Source organism: Protopterus annectens, chromosome 3.part0 (genome assembly GCF_019279795.1).
Source record: "Protopterus annectens isolate FY-2018-M chromosome 3.part0, PAN1.0, whole genome shotgun sequence".
NCBI classification, from domain to species: Eukaryota; Metazoa; Chordata; order Ceratodontiformes; family Protopteridae; genus Protopterus; species Protopterus annectens.
Window position 1 is genome coordinate 1248274127 of NC_056731.1, and position 18021 is coordinate 1248292147.

Here is an 18021-nt window from a genome sequence, read left to right on the forward strand (position 1 = left end):
GATATGGGGTACAATATTCTACACACATCCATGGCAAATACTTTGAATTGTGGGAGAATGGCTGCAGCATACACTCCCCTGCCACTGTGTGCAACATATTGTGTGCTCTAACTGATCCACCATGTCCATTTACCTGACTTAACTTATGTATTATAATCAGTGTTGTGTCATTTATTTCCCCATTCTGTAACGCTGATCCTGTTATCCTTGCACACGGTATGACCCTAAAGTATATCACTCTTGTTTTCCTGCTACTGCAACTTTTGTAAAATGTGCTTGCCATTCTATACAAAGCTTTATTTCTCTATCATCTTGATTTATTTCTCCACAAAACCAAACTAGTTACCACAACTCTGGATTAATCTGACCCCCATTCAGTATATTTCATCAGTAGGACTCTAACCATAACACCATCAATTTTACTATTTTCAGGATTTCTCTAAGGCCATCTTGTTGCAGCTAGCAGATGACCTGGCATAGTTTAAGAGTCCCTCCCCTTGAGGACCCAGTAGCCAACACAGTTGCAGTTACAGAGTTTTGGCACTCATCTGAATGCATGCACTGAGGCATTGACTGCAAACCAACACAAATACTGCACAGGTTTATGATCTAATCCCTGTGATGAAACTCTGCCATTAGCAACCTACACAAGAAGAATATGAAATTCTTCCCCTTATAAATAAATGAAAGACCCCTATGCTCCAAATCTAAAATAAAAAAATAAATAAACAAAGAATTTAGGAGCAAAATTAAATCTACCAAGGATAATTATGAACTGAAAAGGAATGATTTATTTATTTATTTATTTTATTTATTTATTTTTTTGTTTACCGGGAAAGTCCGACTTGGAACAAAGGCAGTTTTCAGCGGAGGCCCAGGGAGAAATGCCCAGCATAACTGCTTTTTTCAAAAATGGTAGAAAACTTAGGAGTACTACAGTACATTGTACTGAGTGGAAATATAACAGGAGCACCCAATCAGCCTTGATGTAGTGAACATAGTAGCCAATAAATAATTACAATTTCTCCCAGCAATCCGCTAGTTTCCCCATGGCATCTTATCAGTAACTCATCCACAGTTCATCTCTGAGCAAATCCTAAAACTTTACTCACAGGTAACAATAAGAAAAACATAAAAAATAAACCAGATCTGTGGGGTCTGACAATGTTCCTGTAGTCTTCCCTGTCAGTATGAATATAGTCTTACTGACCAGCTCCTCAGCCAATCATCTGGTTTCTTGATAGATTCATGGAGAACAACTATGGTCCTTTCCTTCCACATCAGTAGCCATACACAGATCATGAAAACTACAAAGCAAAAAGCTTTACCAGTTTTATCTGTAAGGTGATGGAACACATCATTCTGGATCTCATAAATAAAGACAAAGCAAGCTTGCAATACCTGGATCCAAACAATTTTATGTCTGTAAAGTGCAGATCCCTCCTACATAAATTATATGACATTTTTGAAAAATCACTATGGCATTGGCTGAGACAAATCAGAAGACACTATATATCTTGATCTGGTAAATGATTTCAGTATTATTTCACAATTAGCCTTGTAGACAAACTAGTAAAATTTAATGTGAACTCTTATGTAATGCACTGGATAGCCAACTATCTCAGGGATAGAACTCTCCAAATTATGATTGGAGACAAACCAGCCACTAAAAGGCTCACTACTATTGGGGTTCCCTAGGGGTCTGTACTGGCACTTTTCAATTTGTAATTTACTTTAATCACAACAAAGCTAATGTCAATATTCTCTGACTGGCCATATTTGCAGACAATTTACAAACTTGGAGATGTCATCATCTCACTTTTCTTCTAACTTGCTTTCACTAATGCCACCTACATGTTTCATTCTTTTCAAATCTACAACACAAGAATGGAATATGTATCCTATCATGTCAATTAGAAATTCACAGTGACTATGATCCTTCTTCCATTTTAAGATCTTTAACCTTTCCAGAATCAGGTGACACATAAACCTTAGCCACAATCAAAGCATTGTTTTCTTTTCAGTTTTACCAGAGGATTAGCATGTCCATGATGTCCTTCAACAAACCTTTCTTAAAAGACTAAATTCTTTCAAGCTTGTTCATATTCTGTATTTACACAGTATTTTCTCCTTCATATTCTTTCCTCACACTTGTGTATCCCTATGCATGTCCCATTCCCCTTTGCCCAGCTACCCAAATTTCTGTAATGTGTGTTTGTTTAGTGACATTGACACTGCCGCTGGTTGCAGTTCATATTTTTTCATCCCAGCCATACATCAGACCTTTTTAATGTAAGTCACATAAGTCCTACCCTGTCCAAAAAATGAATTTTAAACCATTTCAGTGTACGTTATTGCAGCCACATTTATAGCTACTAGGAAAAACTGGATGGGAGACATAACAGCAAAACCATTCTTTGTTTTGGTGACTGTGATTTTGTAATTACTAAATGTGGATATCTACAAGATCTCAGATCTTCTCTTTCTCTAAAATTAGGAGCAGAGTCTGTAAACTGTGGTATAATACTTAACAAAAGTTAGGTGCACTGGGCACTTGCCTCAGTAAAGAGATATAGAAGTTCTGTAACTAAATATAAGTTAAAATTGTCATTGGAAATATCAATAGTAAAGAGGACTGTCTCCGTTCTTCCCACCCCATTCCCTTCATCTGTATATCTTTTTGCATCAATTATAGAAACACTACAGGGAAGATATTTACAGGGCGACATCCCCCACCTCAGAAAAAGCAAAATCCTTACAGCTGCTTCTGCATTATTACCTGATGTCAAAAAGTGATGTGCCATGTTCATGTTTTCTTAAATACAAACAGTATGAATGTGAAACTGTAGCATTTGACTGACATAATTTTGGAGGGTTCTGGCTTAACATGTGAGTCATATTGTTGGCAGGCTTTATGCAACTTATTTACTTATTTCATGCACTTCACTTTCATTGAATAGTTTTATAAGATGGTTGGAGGAGAAGACTTTATTCAGTAACTCAGTCCAAGAAGAGGCCTGGACACAGTTATCTATAGATATCATTATGTTTTACATTGTCATATACCCATCTCGGAATACAGACTCAAAAAAACCTGATTTGAATAACAAATGGTGTCCTTATCCCTGCCTGCTGAAGACAGGATAGATTGTCCAGACAAGTATTCTTACTTGTAGTTTTAAAAATATTTAGTAAGTAATTATTTTTTCCTTCTAGGTGTAGTCTCCATTCCTTTTAATATAAACTATGCTGTATATGGAGCTTGGACAGTTGGAAGAGCACTCTGCAAGTTTTGTATGGTAATAGACTACACAGCATGCGCAGCTTCAGTTTTTAACATTGTTCTTATCAGTTATGATCGACACCTCTCTGTCACTAATCCGGTAAGTGTTAATGCATATCTATTTGAAATTACAGCACACTGAAAAAACACAGTAATACATTTTTAGTAGCTTCGTTGAAAAGCATATTATCTTTATGGGTGGGATTTCACCACAAAATGCAATTTTTTTAAAGAAATTGTATGTACGTGTATTTAATGATAATATCATGCCTAATTAAACACTGATGACATTGCATGGCAACTATAAGCACATCAAAGAACATTCAGTCAGAAAAAAATTAAGTAGACCATCATAACTTTATAGAAACAGCTTATATTTTATTTAGGATCTTGCCATAAGAGTTTTAGTACTTTATATTGCTACTGGATCTATTTTTTACACATATGGAAATTTGAAGACAATTTTGCAAGATTTATGCAAATTGACATAAGTAAAAAAGTTAATACTATTATTAAACCTTATTTAATGGCACGGTTTTATCTTCAGCACAATACACATTTCTTAAAGCTATCCATTTTCATCAGAGATGCATTTCTTTTTTATTTCTGCACAGTGGTGTAAATTATGCATACACACTGGTTGAATTGTCATGAAAAAGTTGCATAAACTAACTGATGAACATAAACTAATAATAAATAAAAACACACACAAAATCCTTGTAAGAAAAACTTTTAACATTAATGGCAAATATCATCACTCGATACTAAAAAGTTTTGAGTATATATTGTGTGTGTATGTATATATATATATATATATATATATATATATATATATATATATATATATATATATATATATATATCCAAATAATCAGGCAGAGAGGTAACCAGGGCATAAAATCAATGCAGTTCGTTCTCAAAATAAGATATCCAAAATACAAGTAAGGAGATATAAAAAACGGATTTTAATTTGTGCACACACAGTAAGCGCTTTCACAAAAGCTTCTTCAGACCGTTAAAATTTGAACAAGCTCATTAGCCTAATATATATAAACATCATGTGATCCCTCTCAAAAACTAATTAAGCTGTTTAAAGAGGCACTATTACTAAGAGCTTATTACAACGCTGTTCGCTACTCAACAACAATAAAATCTTTATCGTAATCATAAGAATAATCATCTTAACAAAGAAGCAGCAGCTAACATTGTTATTACATAAATTCCCAACATTTAAATACGTTGGTTATATAGTGCAAATAACCAAATAGTTAGTTGCAACTATACATTATATATTAAAACATTTGTATGATAACCATTGAATGCTATCCTTCAACTGTTACTGCATTCATCGTTTATGTTACAGAACACAACTGTGAAGCTTACTGTCATCAATATGCTATCTAAAAATAAAGAATGAAAAATAAAAAATAAAAAATAAAGCAATTCAATAATGAATAGAAATAAATATTCACATATTAATCTTTAAACATTAGGACACGCTAAGCGTGAAATTTATATAGCATATTTAACTAACCATGTAATGAGAGTGAAATTCATATATACATTCCTAATATCTATACATATATACAGATTTAATACACTTATAATTAATACCTACTTATAAACAAGTCTAAATGACCAAGCTAAAAAAGCATCATTATGTTAAAAAATGCCAAACAAATACGATGCATTTATGATTATTGCTTGCTTAGAAAAAATCTGAATAACCGAGTGGGCTATAACGTCATTATACTAAAGAAATACAGGGCATGCAAATATAGCTACATTATAATATAAATACTAACTAAACTAAGTTATGCTTAAGAGTCATACATATAAAATACATGTCTAAATAACTTATTAGTTACACTATACTTCATCTACAAGGCTGTGATAACATCTACGGTAAATATCTAGCAAGCCCTAAGGAAAAAACATGATACATTATGCACATATACTGTGTGAACTTAAAAAACTCCTCCAAAATAATACTTATTACAGAGATGTGTAGATAAAAACCAAAATAATGGAATATATATATATCTCCCTAAAGGTCGGCAAATTACATTTTAGCCTATTAAAACAATATATATTATTATTATGTAACTTTCAAATGTCTGGCTCTAAGTGTGGGTTTTATAGATGCCCTTTCATTAAGCCCCTTACCCTTATCTGCTCGTAACCATAATATCCAATTTACTTCTCTACGCTCAGTAGTATTGCGGATATCCCCTTGTCTACTCGTTGGAATAATATAATCTATAACCATAAATTTAAATGTATGGTGGGAACCTTCAGTATTAACATGTTTCGCTAAGGCGTTAGTAGTATAGCCAATCCTTATAGCGTAAAGGTGTTCCCTAATCCTGGTGCGAAGCATCCTGTTGGTTTTACCAACATAGAATGCTGCACATTCCTGGTAAACTGGCAGATATACTATATTTTCAGTATTACAAGAAGCTGAAACATGAAAATAAAATATTTGTCCAGTGTTAGGGTGTATAAAGGTACTATCTGTATCTATATATACACAATATCCACACTTCCGACATGGGTTAGTACCAATACATGTCTGTTGTAGCAGATTCTTATTTGAATAACATAAAAGCTTTTTTAAGTTAGGTTTATTCTTATATTGAAATTTGGGTTGTTCCCCCACTATTAATTTAATTTCATCACTATTAGTAAGAATACGCCAATGTTTATTAATAATATCTATAACTAATTTCCTGTCATTTGTGTAAAAGAGGGGTACCCTTACATGCTCACACTCGTACTGTCTGATTGGAACAGTGTGAGTGTGGGCAAAAAAATAGGGTTGGGCCCTGTTACATCTTATACCCTCCATGTCCAATAACCCCATGTTAATTTCCTTTTCTGCATATCCTCGCTGGATTAATCTATCTTTGAATTGACTCATTTCCTTTTGGAATCCCTGTTCCGAGGCATTCAGCCATGAGATTCTCATACTTTGCTCTTTAATAATATTGTCAAATACATACGAAGGATGCATACTTAATCTATGCAACAAAGAATTCCTGTAACAAATTTTCCTGTGAACACCAGTATTTACTTGATCTCCCATCACCTTCTCTACAAACACATCTAAATAGTCAATCCTATTATGAGAGTATGTGGAGGTAAATTTTATATATAATCCGTTTTTTATATCTCCTTACTTGTATTTTGGATATCTTATTTTGAGAATGAACCGCATTGATTTTATGCCCTGGTTACCTCTCTGCCTGATTATTTGGATTTATCTACTTATTTCTGGAGGCTATCGAGAGGTATTTATATCATTGGGAACTTTGATATTACTCTCTGGACTTATATTTTTTTGTGTATCCCACCGTGACATGGCTGAGTTTGCTGCTAATATAGAGCTGGATTATAGACCAGATCTGCCACTTCAACGTGAACAAGTATTTAATCATCTTGAAGAAGTTCGTATACCTCCAACTCAATGTTCCACTAATAAGGCAAGTGACACTGATTCATTTAATAATCTAGACAGAGGCGAATGCCTGAAGAACAAACTATTGTCCTGTTTGAGGAGTAAAGTTAACGCTTTGTTATTATATGATAGTGAAGGCAGTGAAGCTATCAATGAAGTTTCTGTAGAAGTAGCTGAACAACTGCAGGGGGATATATGTAAATTAGAGGTTGACTTCTTAAAATTAAAACATCTATCCACCCAGCGTCAGCGCTTTGAAGTGTGCCTCAAGAGACATATAATACCCAGAGGCCTTAGAATACTAAAGATGCCGACTTATGGGGACCAGTACCCCAAACTTCTCACACAATGGCAGAAATTGAATTTGGAACTTTGTAGGAAATATATACAACTTCTACTAGACTTTTTTGTGCCAGTAGAAGAAGAACTTATTAGTTCTATTATTAAACAACAACAATTATATGCAAAGTATCCAGAAACAATTGTGAACAATGCTTTATCAAATACATTGGATGGTGTCTGTGCTTATGAAAGGCGCCTCCTACAACAAAAAAGAAAAAAGATTGATAGAGATGTTCGAGATTTTCGGTCTTCCCAGGTATTTGCTTGGCCTAGGACTGACTATAGTATTAGGCAACTACAATACAGCCTCTTTCACATTTACATATGGAATCAGTGGTGAACCATGAAACATATCAATCTAATTTAAGCATGACTGCTAGTAATGGCCATATGCCTAACCAAGAACGATCAAGTGATAATATTGAGGAACAAATCAGTCCGAATATTAATAACCCTAATGAGATAGTTGCAACTGTGAGTAATGGTGAATCTACTGTGAATAGCCATCATTCTACAGTCACTAATAACGTTCAAGCTGTACGTCCTAAGACTACAACTAATAATAGAACTCCAGTAAATAGAAATAAAGATGCACAACAGGATGTGATTTTTCCATCTTTCCCCCTTCCCATAACTATGGGGAGGGGGAACAACAGAGATCGATCTGCCAGTTGCGGACGACAGAAGAGGAAACTTTCGGAGGAGAGAAATCCAAATCAAACCCTCAAGAAGATGTGGAATCAGAAGAAAATAACCTAATATGGAATATATCTCATAGAGTCTTGGATAGTTATGAAATTAGTGTCCTGAATAAAGGACTTACCTTTATTCCTTCTGAACGCTGTAAACTTGCAGATGTCCTTACTGATGTTAAATTATTTGTTAGGAATGTGATGTTGAGGTATCAGTATGGCCCAGACAGTGGCAAGAATAGGCAGGTTATGAAGAAAAAAAGTGATTACGTACCATCTAATCATCCTTTGTTATAGACATTCTACAAATTAGTGGAAGATGATATTTATCAACAATTTACTAATGTTGAGAAACCATATAGCTATTTGTTCAATAACTTAACTTCTAATGAAAGGAAGGCATTAAAAAGGCTTAGATCTGATCGTAATATTGTGTTCAGACCAGCTGATAAGGGCGGCCCTCTAGTAGTTATGGATTATATACAATATCATACTACCATGACAAATATGCTTGGTGATAATAATTACTACGATATTATAACTCAACAGCAATTGGAATGCATTAAACAAAGATTGAAGGATATGATTTCTAAATTATTGCATACACACTGTATAGATATAGAATTGGCTAAATTTTTTCAAGTAGAACATTCTTTAATACCTAACATCCAAGGAATACCTAAAATTCATAAAAATGGTACAAATCCACCCATGAGACCCATCGTCTCTGGAGGTGGTTGGAGTACCGAACCACTATCCTTGTACGTTGAGCAACATTTAAGACCCATAATAGACTGCAATGAATATATTCCCAAAGACACCAAGCAGTTTCTCTTGGACCTGTACAAATTTTTTGAACAGAATCCTATGACACCTAATACTCTATTTGTAACACTAGATGTACAATCTCTTTTCACCGTGATTCCTAATACAATAGGAGTTGAAGCTATTAAGCACTATTTAACGAAACATAGTCAATATACAGAACAAAAAGTGGATTTGATTGCTATGCTTGTAGAAGCCATCTTGCAGAATAATGTTTTTGTATATGAAGAAAAGATTTAAATCCAGCATGACGGCGTAGCTATGGGCACATCCTGTGCCAATATTAACGCCAACATGTTTCTGGCAGAGTGGGAGGAAGAAGTTCTGTTCATGTACAATCTACATATCGAGCATGTGTGTTTCTATAGACGTTTTGTCGATGTCTTTTTAGTTTGGGAGGGTGGTCAAGAACAGTTAATGACTTATATTTCGGGGATTAATAACATGACCCCATATTTAAATTTACCTCCACATACTCTCATAATAGGATTGACTATTTAGATGTGTTTGTAGAGAAGGTGATGGGAGATCAAGTAAATACTGGTGTTCACAGGAAAATTTGTTACAGGAATTCTTTGTTGCATAGATTAAGTATGCATCCTTCGTATGTATTTGACAATATTATTAAAGGGCAAAGTATGAGAATCTCACGGCTGAATGCCTCGGAACAGGGATTCCAAAAGGAAATGAGTCAATTCAAAGATAGATTAATCCAGCGAGGATATGCAGAAAAGGAAATTAACATGGGGTTATTGGACATGGAGGGTATAAGACGTAACAGGGCCCAACCCTATTTTTCTGCCCACACTCACACTGTTCCAATCAGACAGTACGAGTGTGAGCATGTAAGGGTACCACTCTTTTACACTAATGACAGGAAATTAGTTATAGATATTATTAATAAACACTGGCGTATTCTTACTAGTAGTGATGAAATTAAATTAATAGTGGGGGAACAACCCACATTTCAATATAAGAATAAGCCTAATTTAAAAAAGCTTTTATGTTATTCAAATAAGAATCTGCTACAACAGACATGTATTGATACTAATCCATGTCAGAAGTGTGGATATTGTGTATATATAGATACAGATAGTACCTTTATACACCCTAACACTGGACAAATATTTTATTTTCATGTTTCAGCTTCTTGTAATACTGAAAATATAGTATATCTGGCGGTTTGCCAGGAATGTGCAGCATTCTATGTTGGTAAAACCAACAGGATGCTTCGCACCAGGATTAGGGAACACCTTTACGCTATAAGGATTGGCTATACTACTAACGCCTTAGCGAAACATGTTAATACTGAAGGTTCCAACCATACATTTAAATTTATGGTTACAGATGATATTATTCCAATGATTAGACAAGGGGATATCCGCAATACTACTGAGCGTAGAGAAGTAAATTGGATATTATGGTTACAAGCAGATAAGGGTAAGGGGCTTAATGAAAGGGCATCTATAAAACCCACACTTAGAGCCAGACGTTTGAAAGTTACGTAATAATAATATATATTGTTTTAATAGGCTAAAATGTAATTTGCCAACCTTTAGGGAAATATATATATCCCATTATTTTGGTTTTTATCCACACATCTCTGTAATAAGTATTATTTTGGAGGTGTTTTTTAAGTTCACACAGTATATGTGCATAATGTATCATGTTTTTTCCTTAGGGCTTGCTAAATATTTACCGTAGATGTTATCACAGCCTTGTAGATGAAGTATAGTGTAACTAATCAGTTATTTAGACATGTATTTTATATGTATGAGTCTTAAGCATAACTTAGTTTAGTTAGTATTTATATTATAATGTAGCTATATTTGCATGCCCTGTATTTCTTTAGTATAATGACGTTATATCCCACTCGGTTATTCAGATTTTTTCTAAGCAAGCAATAATCATAAATGCATTGGATTTGTTTGCCATTTTTTAACATAATGATGCTTTTTTAGCTTGGTCATTTAGACTTGTTTATAAGTAGGTATTAATTATAAGTGTATTAAATCTGTATATATGTATAGATATTAGGAATGTATATATGAATTTCACTCTCATTACATGGTTAGTTAAATATGCTATATTAATTTCATGCTTAGCGTGTCCTAATGTTTAAAGATTAATATGTGAATATTTATTTCTATTCATTATTGAATTGCTTTATTTTTTATTTTTTATTTTTCATTCTTTATTTTTAGATAGCATATTGATGACAGTAAGCTTCACAGTTGTGTTCTGTAACATAAACGATGAATGCAGTAACAGTTGAAGGATAGCATTCGATGGTTATCATACAAATGTTTTAATATATAATGTATAGTTGCAACTAACTATTTGGTTATTTGCACTATATAACCAACGTATTTAAATGTTGTGAATTTATGTAATAACAACGTTAGCTGCTGCTTCTTCATTAAGATGATTATTCTTATGATTACGATAAAGATTTTATTGTTGTTGAGTAGCGAACAGTTTTGTAATAAGCTCTTAGTAACAGTGCCTCTTTAAACAGCTTAATTAGTTTTTGAGAGGGATCACATGATGTTTATATATATTAGGCTAATGAGCTTGTTCAAATTTTAACGGTCTGAAGAAGCTTTTGTGAAAGCGCTTACTGTGTGTGCACAAATTAAAATCCATTTTTTTATATATCTCCTTACTTGTATTTTGGATATCTTATTTTGAGAACGAATTGCATTGATTTTATGCCCTGGTTACCTCTCTGCCTGATTATTTGGATTTATCTACTTATTTCTGGAGGCTATCGAGAGGTATTTATATCGTTGGGAACTTTGATATTACTCTCTGGACATATATATATATATATATATATATATATATATATATATATATATATATATATATATATATATATATATATATATATGCATACACACTGCTGCACATGCTCACATACTCAAACATTCCCACCCTTCCACAACTACCTGTCCAGTAAACTCCCCTGCACTTAACTCTAAAATGGTGTAGCCCATTGAAAGTAATGGGTGGATGTGAACATTTGGTCATTTTGCTTAATGCAAATGGTGGTGTTGATTTATGCAGCTGAGAAATTCTATGAATCACTTGCCTGCGTAAATCACTTACTGAAGGCATTTCTGGGGAGATCACATGGATAATTATCATACAATTAGCCTTCAGAAGGCCTGATTAGCATTTGCAGTAAACTAGGAGGACAGACCACTGTGGTTATTCTATGTACTGCGTAGAATCACATAGGTAAGTTAGTCAATGAATCAGAAATAGCTCCTGTGAGTGATAAAACATCCAAGTTAGGGTTTAATACTGTTAGTGGCCTTTTCTGAATCCTAGGGATAGTATGCATGTCAAGCTTTTCAGTAATAAATATTGCAGTAATACATCATATCTTTTAAAAAGGAATAACATGATGCTGTTTTTGGACTGCACAGTATGGGGGAGAGCAATACACTACCACTAGATCCTATTTTCCACTTAATGAATAAGATGTACTCAAAACATCTCTTGAATGAGGTGATGATGTTTTATTCCCAAATAACAAGGAAAGGTTTAGACTATCTGAAGGGAAGGAAGCTGGTAGTTAAGGTAAAGCATTTTGCTTCTGATTTAAATGTTTGAGTGTAGCTTTGCTCACAACCCAACACACCTTCTGATTGGTTGTCCTTTATGAGGTCATTTTAATTTTATTATATAATGGATCATGACTGAATTGTATATCTGTATCAGAAAAAAACTATTAATAATTAAGATGAAAATATCTATTATGAGTATTTTTTATGTATTTATTTTTATGTTTTTAAGGAAAAGGTATTGTTTGGTGCCATGAGATGTTGTATTTTTTGTTTCATTTTAATTTTTTATTTTTTATTTATTTATTTATTTTTTTTTTTGCTGTTTTAGTTTCTCAAAAAAGTACATTCTCTAACACAGCACTTTTAACAGTAGTGGCCAACACTTCCATATTTTTTTTTTATTATACCCTGATGATGTCCTCTTTTCCGCTGGGCAGGTTCCAAATGATATATCAGCATAGCTTTTAGGTCATCAAGTAATAATACTCTCTGGTAGATTCTAACTCCTACTATGCCCTTGATTTAGCTTTAGCTGTTACTGACATTGTTATATTTTTGTGTATATATTTAATATTTGTTAACCGAGTAAATGGGCTGATCCGTAGACCCTGTTCATCCATATTCTGCATCAAATAGGGAAATACAACAAAACCAACAAAAGACAAATTTAAAATATACAAAGTATGGCATTACTTAGCATTACCCAGAAAGATACAGTTGCAAAGAACAGAAACAAAACTCATTCTTTTGGTGCACAGAGTATGGCATCTTACAAGGGGTCTGTATTACATTATTGAAAAGTAATTTAATTGAATGGCACTTACATCAAAAATGCCATTCATTGAGCTGTTCATGGTGAGATCACGGTACAGTGAAGATCAGAAAATTTGCCCTTTCCTCACTGTATTGTGATCTCAGAGATGGTATATATAATTAGCGAGGAGTGTGTTGGGCTGAGTGAATTCGATGAATGGCATTTTCGATGTAAGTGCCGTTCGATTAAATTACTTTTCAATTATGTAATATAGACCCACTTAAATAAATAAAATACAAAGTTCCTTAGTAGAAGTTTAAAAGCATAAGTAGGCAGAATATGTCAAATTATACAATGACCCCCCATTAATATTCCAAAACGTGCACGCTGATTGGTCAGCGTGCACGTTGTAAATCAGACTTATACTAATGGAAAAAGGTCCGGTCGCCCGGACTTTTTCCATTAGTATAAATCTTTTTTTTTTTTTTTACAGCAACAGAGAACGCAAGATTTTGGTTGCTTTTTAGACACTGTCTCGCTATGTTAAAGGAGTTTAACATAGCGAGACAGCTTTAAAAAAAGTAACGGAGATCTTCCTTTCTCCGTTGCTTTTTTAAAGCTGTCTTGTTATGTTAAACTCCTTTAACATAGCGAGACCTTTAACATAGCGAGACAGTTTGCAAAAAGCAATGGAGATCTTGCTTTCAACATTGCTTCCACCCACATCTCTGATGTACTGCATAAGCATACACATGCGCAATACATCAGAACTGCCGCAGAATACCAGACAGCTGTGGAAGGGCAGCATGGAGGCATTATACAATGCCATTATTTAAGAAAAGTAAGTATTTTTTTCTTAAATAATGTCATTGTATAATAGCAATGACCCACTTCTGGGTGTGGGTAATGCTGGATTTACCCACGGTTGTCTTTGTTTGGCCACTCGGGCTTTGCCCTCATTACCAAACCACACCAACCGTGGGTAAATCCAGCATTACCCACACCCAGGCATGGGTTATTGCTTAATTAAATCACAGATTTTGCAGTTTTATGGAACACCTTTTCCCCTTTTTCCTCACCTTCGAAATTTCTTTTTTGTGCCACCTCCTATCCTTTCCCCTCTGCCCTTATTTCTTTCTTTTTTCAACAGTCTTTAGAGTTCCTTATCTAGCAAGTATGCACAGGTCTTTTAAAAGCCCCAGGGATGGGTGGCTGGTCTAACAAGCAGGAGTATAGTTTTTCCATAGTCCAAGTAGAACTTCCTTGTTTTAAAAGCTATGAATGCATACTGGCAGTATCCACTAAATCAGAAGTGTTATCTGGGAGCTTTGTCTTAAAGGCTCCATTCTTCATTGTCCCTTCCAGTTGATGTTCTGTGGCAGATCCTAGAATTACCACAATGGCAGGCTCTTTTCATCACCTGATCACCGCTGCACTTCATACTTTGAGGTCTGGGACACGGTTATTCAAACTGAATATCCCTTGTTTAAGATGGATTGTAAGGTTTATTACCTTTGGCTTTCATAAAGCTTTACTGCTTTAATCTCATGCATGAAAATTTCTACTTCTCATACATGTATCACGATTAATTTTGGAGAATGTTAATGAAGGACTTGTTCTGACTGTAAGAGAAATAGTAGTCCAAAATTTTGGAAGGGTTTGTCTAATGAATGGCATTTTTTTTGCATTTTGAAATGTATTTTTGATATTATTTTCTCCTTTATGCTGTTAGCACCTGTTGTAGTATATTCCTGAGACAGACTTCCCATGGAACATGATCAGATGTTACCTTATAAAATAGACACAGGTCACCTCTAAATAACTTGTAACAGAATACAATGTCAATTTCCGAATCCTTTCCCAGAAGGACAACTTTTTCCACACTAAGATTTTTTTTCAAATGAGGAATCATAGTACCTTTTCAAGCTCCTTCAGATAGTGGTTGCAATGGCTGTAGCATTTAATTATATATTCAGCAGTGGGTCAGAGAAATTGCTGATGTGTAATGTAGTACACTGATCCCCCTGAAATAACCAGACATGGCGTTTAGAATTCTATGGACTATGGAATATGCTTTTTTTATGCAGCTAGATAAAAAATAATGACAGTTTAAATTTTTGTATATGACAGTTTCCAACTAAATAATAAAAGTATTAATTTTAGGAATGGAAGTTTACTTTATAATAATAATTATGGTATTTTTGCCAAGTCACAAAGATTAATTTATAGATTCATAGCTTCATAGTAAGAACTGTCCTTACAGGCTATTTTAAGCCTGGTCAGTTTCTCTTTTTGTGCTCAAATTAACCCATCTGGATGGAGATTGGCCTTACCCATTCCATGGTTGATAACTATATATTATCTCAATCAGAATAACTGGGATCCTACAATAGACAAAGTGAAGAGACCCCTGCATGGCATAAAGAATTTAGGAGCTCCCTCTGTCCATTAGTAGTATAGAGTGTAGTCTTCGGGTTAATTTTCTGTTTCACTTCCACAGATCCATGTTGTACTTGAATAGAGACAGGGATGAACTTTGGTTTATGTGGACAGGAAGTCTCTTCCAGAACAGCAGTATCCTCCAGGCGATATACCTGTCCCTCCTAACCATTCTGCTGATGCTGCAGAAGAGGTGTAGATCCCTGGACTGAGTATTTCTAATGTTGTTTGACTTATGGATGTACAGTAAATCCATCAGTACTGGATCAGAGGATGCCTTGTCTGCCAGACATGGATCATATTTTAGCAGTCGGTAGTATATTGAGTATAATAATATTGGTTTAAGTTGGTCCATATAGGAACATGTTATTTAGGGCTTGTATCCTTTTAGTAAGGCATTTCTGTGGGCATTCCAGTTGTTGCATGTGTTTGGACAGATACATGACACAGGGGGCATTATACTCAATAACTGATGTAATGAGGAATGAGTAAAGAGAAACCATGATATCCCTAGATCTAACCTCCATCACTATGTTTATAAGTTCTGCAATATAGGAGGATTTTCTTGCAGCAATGGACACATGCTGGTCAAAAGTTAGGTAAATACCCACATAAGTTCTGAAATCCCAAACAACTGGGTAAACTCTTAGGGGCATGTTGTAAATGTGGTAATTCCCTGGGGTAGATAACTTCTCAAAAATTACAATGCGTTTTTGACATTTAGTTTCAGTCTGTGATTTTAGTGGCACTCATTTATTTAGGACAAACCTTCCTGTAGTATGGCTAAGTCATTTGGGTATTCAGTGATTGCTCCTAGCTTACAATCATTTGCAAGCTTAGTCAGCCAAAGCCTTTGGTATTGTCTTTTACTTCAAAAAAGTATATGCCACACAGGAAATGTCCACGCACAGAACCACGGGGACTCCACTGGTGACTAGTCTTTTTGTGGAGGTAACTCCCTCTATTTACTGACATTACAAATTAGGTCTTTATTACTTTGTGAAGAATAAAGTGCAGATACCTTCATTCACTCTAATAATAGAGACATTGTTGTATTTTATTAATTTCTTAAGAAGTGTTAGACAAGTGTTATTAATCAATCCATTCAGTTCAGTTTAAAATGTGTAGATAACATGAAGACATTTTGGAAATTTAAAGAAGCATAGCTGCTAATGCTGACTGAAGAATTAAAGTGGCATCACTTAAAGTGAGGGTATATGTTTCTTTTGATCATGCTGTAGTTAAATAAATAGATGAGTAAAACCTTTGAACTTGCTAAGACAGATGGTTGTAGTCCTTCCAGCATATAGTTTACAATTATAAAAATTATTAGATATCTTATTTTGACTGTCTGGGACAGAAGGTAAGATCAAACAAATCAATTTCATTCCAGCCAAATCCACCAACTCAAAAACTGCTACCACTGATTTGGAAAAGCAAATAAATAAATAAATAAAAATAAACTAAAAAACAAAATTACTAGGATATAAATCAAGAACAAAAACAATGCCTAATTTAAATACTGTATTGTTTTGGTAGCAAAGGCATGTAAAACCCCCTCTGCCTTTTCCGCACTACTTTACTCTTAATGTGCAATAAAAATTCATTTAGATAGGTTCATTTAATAAACATATCCAAACCTTTGTTCTAACTTTTACCATTGACACCTACAGAATAGTGGACTGTATTTTAGAAAACTGTCTCATTATATCCTTTGATGAACACTTGAGGTTATTGAGTGACAGTCTGAAAATGGTTTATAGGAAAAACAAATGTTTCAAAAATCTGTTTGAAAGAAATAAACAGGAATGTGAAGAAGCAAAGTAATAATGGTGTGTTTAAATGTGGGCCTTGTAGGCAGAGCCAGTTTATATTAGTGGGTGATGCATTTATATTAAAGTGTACGTTTTTAAAGTTAAAGGGCATTTCAACTGTGAGTTTAGTTGGATAGCTTATATTGCCTGTTGTGATTATTGTCCTGCCTTTTATATAGGGAAAACCTCCAGAAAAGTTAAGGAGAGAATTTATGAACATGACCTGGAAGTTAATAAGGCAAACACTACTAATGCCTTCTACAGACATTACAGGCTTGCCCTAGTCACAGATTTAAATTTGCAGTTCTAGCGCAGATAAAAAGAGTCCCAAGGAGCTATATTATTGAAGAACACCTGTTGGCTAGGGAACTTATTTGGCAGTTGAAATTAAATGCAACAGCACCCCCTGGATTGAATGATTGAATGAATCCTGTCCTAATAGCCCTTTATTAAAGTTAAAAAGCTTACATGTTTAGTAGTTTTTTGTTTTTAGAATATATATATATATATATATATATATATATATATATATATATATATATATATATATATATATATATATATATATATTTAAAGTTGGTGTTATGTAAACGTACATGTAATATCTACTAAATAAAGGGATTGTTCTAATATGAATCCATATATAATTCAAGGGCATATGCATCTGTTTTTATACTGTTTTATGTATTTGTGTTTTAGTTTAAGCACTAGGTTTTATATACACAGTATTAAGTTTTTTATTGTTTTATCAAACTGATTGATTTAGTGAATGTCACATGATTAGTTTGAGATGTATTTAAATGGTTTGTGTTTTTATAGTGGCAGTTCTGAAGAAGTCCT

The 18021-nt window shown here is 34.0% G+C and overlaps 1 protein-coding gene across 1 annotated transcript in view; it reads left to right on the forward strand.

Moving 5' to 3' along the window:
• LOC122797036 (histamine H3 receptor-like) overlaps positions 1 to 18021 on the forward strand; it is a 96711-nt gene that overhangs the window by 12790 nt on the left and 65900 nt on the right. Inside the window, exon 2 of the mRNA XM_044065810.1 lies at positions 3217 to 3383. Coding sequence (XP_043921745.1) covers positions 3217 to 3383 — 167 coding nt within the window. The remainder of the gene's footprint in view (positions 1 to 3216; positions 3384 to 18021) is intronic.